At 34.9% G+C, this 7,571-nt stretch overlaps 2 protein-coding genes across 2 annotated transcripts in view; one reads left to right on the forward strand and one right to left on the reverse strand.

The window, feature by feature from the left end:
* The first annotated feature begins 78 nt into the window (after positions 1–78).
* On the forward strand, positions 79–1,134 carry LOC102595245 (uncharacterized). The gene is made up of 2 exons (XM_006353786.2): positions 79–595; positions 729–1,134. The coding sequence occupies exons 1-2, from the start codon at positions 327–329 to the stop codon at positions 1,060–1,062; spliced, it is 603 nt and encodes a 200-aa protein (XP_006353848.1). The 5' UTR covers positions 79–326; the 3' UTR covers positions 1,063–1,134.
* Positions 1,135–1,509: 375 nt separating this feature from the next.
* LOC102595570 (myosin-15) overlaps positions 1,510–7,571 on the reverse strand; it is a 53,606-nt gene continuing 47,544 nt past the window's right edge. The window contains exons 31-38 of the mRNA XM_006353787.2: positions 6,211–6,348; positions 3,321–3,391; positions 3,126–3,225; positions 2,984–3,040; positions 2,841–2,897; positions 2,678–2,758; positions 2,514–2,596; positions 1,510–2,091 (exon numbers count right to left, since the gene is read on the reverse strand). Coding sequence (XP_006353849.1) covers positions 1,968–2,091; positions 2,514–2,596; positions 2,678–2,758; positions 2,841–2,897; positions 2,984–3,040; positions 3,126–3,225; positions 3,321–3,391; positions 6,211–6,348 — 711 coding nt within the window. The 3' untranslated portion in view covers positions 1,510–1,967. The remainder of the gene's footprint in view (positions 2,092–2,513; positions 2,597–2,677; positions 2,759–2,840; positions 2,898–2,983; positions 3,041–3,125; positions 3,226–3,320; positions 3,392–6,210; positions 6,349–7,571) is intronic.

Consider the following 7,571-nt stretch of genomic DNA (forward strand, 5'->3'; position numbering starts at 1 on the left):
TCTAACAAAGGACAACCAGTGGATTAGGATTCAAGATAAGACCTACCCTTTCTTTTTTTATGTATAATATATATACATACCCCATTATTCAATTCAATCTTCTGTTACTTAATTATCTTGTTTTATCTTTTCATTTTAAATATAATGATAACGATAATGATAACTCATCATCTTATATCTCCTTGTTGTTTCCAAGATCCAAGAATTTTCCTATGGTGAAGATTTGTCTTTCTTTCTAACCTTTTCTTTGAAACACCATTTCTTGGTTTTTTATTTTTATTTTAATATTTATTTGGTGCAAGCATAAGGGAAAATTTTTTATAAAAATGTCTATAAGTATGATTATGGATAAAAGGGAAGTTGAAGGTTCATGTGGATTTATGGATGCATTATCATGTGATACACAAGAGGCATTATTTGGTGGTAATAAACAAGTGTTTATTAATGAGGAGAAGGCATGCACTTGTAGTTCTTCATCATCTATTGGGGAAAATAGTGATACTATATCACATGAAGAATCAATGGATGATGATTCTCAAGAAGTTGAGAGTCCTTTCACTTCCATCCAACCTCTACACCAAGTTTTACCAATTAGGTATTTTTCTTTTGAATTGTGCGTATACTCTATCCTATCCTATTCGGACTTCATTTCACTAGATATGTTGTTGTACGATTAAAAGAAAATGTTTTTTTAGGGCATGAATTGAATTGTTTTATCCTATATGCAGAAAGGGTATGTCGAGGTTCTATAATGGAAAGTCAAAATCATTCACAAGTTTAAGAGAAGCTTCAACTTCATCTTCAGCTAAAGAATTAGCAAAGCCAGAAAATGCTTCTTATATTAACAAGAAAAGAAGAAACATATTGGCATGTCGTTTACCCAACAAGAAGAACCACACTGGCATCTCAAAGAAGAAACATATTGGCATATTGGCAATGAATTCTGGTCTTTGTGACAACTCCACAAGTTGGAGATCATTTTCCTTGGCTGATTTACAATTTGTTTCTGTTACAACAACTCCTACTACATTACAACATGCTGAAAAGAAACCAACTAATTGAGCATTTGGATGATTAATTAACTTGTTCGTCTCTTCATTTAGCAAAAAGGATTCTTGTTTAGCAATGTGTCAACACATTCTTTTTTGTGACTAGATGTGGCCAACAGCCTCTCAACTAGTTAACCATCTAGAAGCTATGAATGTTGTTATCACTAACATGTTACTGCCAATGTTAACCAACAAGTCAGCAAGCAAAGCAAAAAATAAAAAACTACAAAAGATAGTTTTCTTCTTTGTTTGCAGAATCATTATCATTGGTTTAGAAGCTACCATATTATGTTCCAGGAAATAAATGCATGACAATAGAAAAACGAACCACACAGATCAAACATCTAACTAAAATCATTAATCTTGAAATTTGTCAACACTTCAACTTTCAGAAAAATTGGAAGGAAAGAAGTTTGGATGGCTGTCAGAAACAGGTTTGAATATTTGCTACAACATGAAGTTTCCACACAAAAAAGGGATATTCACATTAAATATAACATCAACAAATACAAGCCTACAATTAGTATATGGAATAGAGATGGTTAAAATGAGATGGGACTACATTTCTAACAGGGCAAGTGCCTTGAAAACTTCTAAGATGGGGGAAGCATGCAACAATGAAGTAATCAACATGGCAAATATACAGAGCTCAAAAGAGCCGGCATTCCAAAAAAATAAGGAAGCCTTTCCAGTAACCTACGCCTAGTGCTGTACAGATTCAACTCTAGATCTAGACTGTCGTGTAAGCAAACTGAAGGGATTTTTTTTTTGGGAGACAACTTGTCCTGCATTGCCGGGAATCAATTTGCTATCTTGAGACGCAGTTTTCCCCAAGCAAGAATTGGTAGATGTTGCACATCGCGAGTGGAGACTGGAGTTGTACAAGACAAGAATATTCCAAACATGCACATAAAAAGTTTACTTTGTGTGCTGTATCAAAAGCAATGCTGATGGATATTCAGATAGGAACTTTGGCAGCTCCATAAGTGAAGGATCTAACTCCGGAAGTGCCATATATATGTCTTCTGTTAAGAACGGAATACTGCAAGCAGCAAGAAACATTTTTTTAGAAAATAGGTAACAGTAAGCAGCAAGAAATAATTACTAAAGGCAACCAGGAAATGATGAAATGAATTCTCCATACACCAAGCAGCTGATATGAAGCTTGCACCTTATGGACTCATTAAATAAGAAAAATGCATGATCATTAAATAAGAAAAATGCTTGAATATTGAGTATGCTAAACTAAATGTTTTCAAGCATTTATGAAATTAGGACAAGCTCCTATAGAGAAAAGAAATCATTTCTAATGATTAAAATATTGCTATATCTCAAGGATACCAACAGCGCTGAACAGTACGACAATCTAGTATTTAACTTTGACAGAACAATTAACTAGATATTTTAGGAAAGACAAATATCAAACGGAAGAAATGCTGGGATAGAAGTACAGCAGGCTTTTACCTCAGATCATCATCCAACAAAAATGAGTTAGATGTTAGATTCTGAGAATCCTTGTTTAAAATCTCCCTCATCTGTGCGACAACCTACAGATTATACAGTCATATGCCTATGAACAAAAACATACCGAGAAAACAGACTTGGGAGAAATGCAGCAGAACACTTACTTCATTAGACACACTTTGAGTTCCATACTTGTCATCCCAATACATGGTACTAATTCGATAAATTTGTCTGGTTGTCAATGCCTGTCCAAGATGACGTATTTAAGAATATTCAGTCAGCAAAGAAGATTGACATCTCAATGACACTTTGGGGTTTATTTCTTACCGGGCAAAGGTCCTGTCTTATCTCTTCCAATGATTTCTTCCTCTTTTGATGTATAACCTAGATAGCCACAGCGAATAAAACTTATAGCTCACAGTAAAGACTTTCAGATATCAAAGAGCTATTAGCAAGGATATGGCTTCTACCAGAAATCCAACAGCTTGTCTGATATAGTTTAGTTCATGCCAAGATGTACCTGCAAACTACATTCAGCACCCATGTAGTTCTTTCTCAGTTCAACATCTACATTGGAGAACACACAGGAGAAAAAACTGTATTTCTTAATACCTCTTCTTTCGCATTGACTATCCATTTTTCTAGTTCTGCCAAACCAGACTTCACATATTCTCCATTTGAAAATGTGCAACACTCTCGTCGGAGTAAAAGACTTGCAGATTTTAAGACCAAAGAATCATAAGCTCTATTTTCACACAAGAGAAAGGACAAGAATTAAGAAAAAAGAAATTTGTAAGATCACGATACCTGTTAAAAAGCGATATATTGATGAAGGAGAAAACCTGGGTAGTCAGCTTGCGGATGAAAAATGAAGGCACCTGGGAATTCATCAATACATTCATATACCATAAATCGACAAGAAAAGAAAATTAAAAGTTTTGAAGTAACAAGGAAGAAACTAGAAAAGAAGACATGCTCCTATCACCACACTAATGTTTTGCAGTTTATTATCAATTATGTATGTGCAAGTGTCACAAAAACATAATACAAGCTTGCCTCTAGGTCTTTGGTCTAGTGATAAGAGTGCACCTTGTCATGTGTGGGTTAGGCACGTCTCACAGGTTCAACTGCAGCCAAAAGCCTGGTATTTAAGTGGAGAAAGGAAGAGGTGGTCCCATTATCCACCGAGTTTTGAACCATGCACACAGGTTCTTGGAGATTTTTCAGTTATCAAAAAAACCATAATATGGGCTTTTTCTAAGCAATACCAACAAAATAAAATATCACCTCTCATAGGATTTTTGGAGGCTATTAAGCTATACAAAATAGAAGAAAAGGAAAAATTAAAAAGGAGTAACTGATTCATCATTAAGGTGATCAGGAATTCTCAGGCAGCACTGATATAGACCTGAGGCAAGCCGAAATAAGGCATATGCACATGCAAACTAATACATCACTAAAGGTGATCATTATGTATCCTCATGAAACACTGAGACAAAGATCAGAAGCAGCATGCACACATTGCTAACTAAATAACCTGACCACAGATATCTGATACTGCGATACATGTGAAACATAGCATTTGTAGAATGGCATTTTACACAAGGATCTACCCTCTCAATTTGATAAGTTAACTGGCAACTTTATTTAGCCAACAATCTAGTCCTGTGGAGAACCCTATGAATATCCTCATGAGAAGGGAGGAATAACTAAGTGAAAAAGACACTCCCCCTCCAACACCAAGGAAGCACCACAGTGGAAATCGCCTCTTGGGTAGAGGTTTGGGAGTAGGGTTTATGATATCCAGGGGAAAAAAACAAAAAGACACGGACTTCCTCATTGCTGAGTTGTCAACAGCATTTTAGACTCTGAAATCTCACCATTAACATTTGGAGCAGAGTAAATTTTTTGGGATAAACAATAATTTCATTGTTGTGGGACAATGCATCATATACAAGTAGTATAAAACAAGTTGAGAAGCTACACAAAATTGTAGTTTCCAATGAAAGAGACCAACCATCTACAAGAACAGGAAGTGTGTGGACGGACCAACATTAATAAAAAACTGTAAGGGGTCGTTTTGGTGTGAGGGATAAAAATAAATAGTGATGGGATAAGAAAATAGTGATGGGAAAAAATTGTTGTATCTTGTTTGGTTGCCATGTTTGGGATAAGTTATCCCACCATTTATATCGTAGTGATGGGATAAGTTATCCCAGAATAGCTAACCCCAGGATAACTAATCCTGGAATAACTTGTTCCCAACCAAACAACCCCTAAGTTATTCCACATATATACAAAGTCATTTTCCACCACTTCAAAAGCTCTTATTCCTCTCTAAAAGAATCCAACATGAGAGCTAATGAGGGTACATCCCATGCCCTGCATCATCTTCTTTTTACAGAAGTCCAATTGCACCGCATGTCCTTGGTGAAGTATAATATATATTTTTCAACCGTACCATGCCACATGATTCCTACTAACTCATCTGACAGTTAACAACCGACTGCTCTACCACTGAGCTACTGAGGAGCAACAAACTTAATGTTGGAAGTTGACTCTTGTTCTTTGGATCAACCTATGACCGAATAGAAATGAGTTTGTCACTCTTTTTCACACACTACCAAAATAGCATTTCCCAATATGGAATACTTTACTACTCCATTTGTCCCAATTTATATGACTCACTTTCTTTTTCAGTCAGGCCAAAAAGAATAATACATTTCTATATTTAGTAACAATTTAACTTTAAAATTACATTTAATGAAATGATTTATAGTCACACAAACATCTATGACTTATTTTAGAGCACAAGTTTCAAAAGTCTTTCTTTCTCTCTTAAACTCCACGCGAAGTCAAGCTACACTATAAATTGAGACGGAGGGAGTAGTACATACTCCATTTGACCCATAACTAGACTGTCATACTTTTTAAAATTATTCACAGGGAAACCAACTCTTACAGCCTTCTAATTTAGTCATCATTCTTAAAGACAGGCTGTGCTAGAAAGTTCTAATTTTCCAAAAAAGAAATCCTTAGTTCTTGATTTCTATTTTAGAAAGAACGAAATACAACTAGCATCTTAACTTCCGTGCCCACATAATAGAGAACTCACATTGCAAATGAAGAGTACACATAAACGTTTAATGGGCTCCATTTTACACATCCACAATCTTAAAAAGCCAAAAACTAACCACTACCCTACACTTAGAACAACCACAATAATGAAAATCACAAACTTAAGCCTCCAACTAACCAGACTATTCAAGACCAGATTTTTTTCCCGAGATATGACAAACCCCAAATCCCCCCAAAGTGGCTATACCCATTTTGCTTCCTTGGTGGCTTGAATCACGAACTTCATGTTTGAGGTTGAGGACCCCTTCCACTAGGCTATCTCTCCTTTGTCATTATTCATAACCAAAATAGTCATCTTAAAAAGAAGAGTAAAAAAAACACACTTGAGGGAAAAAACAGTTGTTGCAATAGAAATAAATATAAGCAGTTTATTCTAAGGCTAGTTAACAGTAAACAACACAAATGTAATGACAATAGAAAGAAGTTTGCACCATTAAAATGCAACTACAAACTCTGCATATGAAAATTGCATCAAAGAAATTCTTCGTCAATGCAATAGCAACCTCAAATGAAGAGGGACAGAAAGATACAGCCAAGACGATGAGAATTATATGCATACATGATTTCCGCGCAAGCGACTCAAGAAAGAATCCAGGAATTTGATGATGCTATCCCACTGGCTGCTTGGTGCCTGCTGAGGAATACCACCAGGTGATCTCGTTGATTTCCCTCCATGCACCCGCTGGATTTTTGGTGCCTTCACACATGATCACAAATATGAAAAATTAAACTTGCAGTCTCAGAGAAAAAGGAAGCTTATCAGGTGATGCAAGTATCATGCTTAACTACGGGAAGTACATGAAACCATCAACATTTAGAAATTTCCCAATTTAGTAACAAATGCCTATTTATAAATTCAACAGAGTTACCCATATACCAATGGCCAATCAAGTATCAGTGAAAATCATCTTAACCCCAAACAAGTTTGTTGGGATTGACAATGACTCTATATCAATTTTGCGCTTTCTAGGTGCATTTACATACTTTTTTTTAATTATTATTATTATTATTATTCATTTACATACTAATAATATATAGTCTTTGTCCCAATTTATGTGACACTTCTCTTCTTAGTCTATCCCAAAAATAATGATACCTTCTCTTTTTGGGAACAGCTTAATTTCAGGATTCCCGTTTTTTCTCCCTAATGACATCACTTGTAGGGACTCTCACCACCAGTCATTTAAATGGAAAAAAAAAATGTGAAACTTTTGCATGCACATTTAAAAGGATAATTTTGATACTTTGCATATATTTGACTTACAAGTCAAAAACCTTGTTTAATTTCTTACACTTTGTGCTCAATCAGACACCGACACATAAACTGGGCAGCAGGAGCATGTCTTTTGAAAAAACATATTAGGGTTTATTAATAACTAGATGTTCTTTAAATTCCATACTTGCCCATATATTAATGTACAAGGATCTAGATAAACCAAAGACATTGTTGATAAACATCAGACATAATATAAGCGGTCGTTTGGTAAAGTTATTAGAAAAAATAATGCAAGCATTAGTTTTGTGTATTACTAGTACCTTGTTTAGTACACTTTTTCAACCTATGAATAACTATTATGTATTGAGGTATGTAATACTAATACATGGAAATCCATGGTATTAGTTATGCAAAGGATGTTAATGCATGCATTAGCATGATTAAAGAAACAATTGCCCCTCAAAACCTTTTTCACATCCTTTCCACCCTATTTGTAGAGGGTATTTTTGTAAAAATAAATTAGAAATTTTGCAATGTATGTTATTTTTAATACACCAAACCAACCACTACATAAGAAATAATCTCAAGATAACTAATGCAAGCATTACTTATACACCATACTCAACATGTATGGTATTATTTAGTACTATGTTCGGTAGGAATTTAGGCTTATGTATAACTAATCCATGGATTAGTTATACATC

The sequence above is a fragment of the Solanum tuberosum genome, unplaced genomic scaffold, assembly GCF_000226075.1.
Source record: "Solanum tuberosum cultivar DM 1-3 516 R44 unplaced genomic scaffold, SolTub_3.0 scf00162, whole genome shotgun sequence".
Taxonomy (NCBI): Eukaryota; Viridiplantae; Streptophyta; class Magnoliopsida; order Solanales; family Solanaceae; genus Solanum; species Solanum tuberosum.

Bases quoted from the DNA above. Each gene is read 5' to 3' on its own strand.
- LOC102595245 (XM_006353786.2), top strand. From the start codon at position 327: ATGTCTATAAGTATGATTATGGATAAAAGGGAAGTTGAAGGTTCATGT. The intron at 596-728 runs GTATTTTTCTTT...TCCTATATGCAG, and splicing joins CACCAAGTTTTACCAATTAG to AAAGGGTATGTCGAGGTTCT.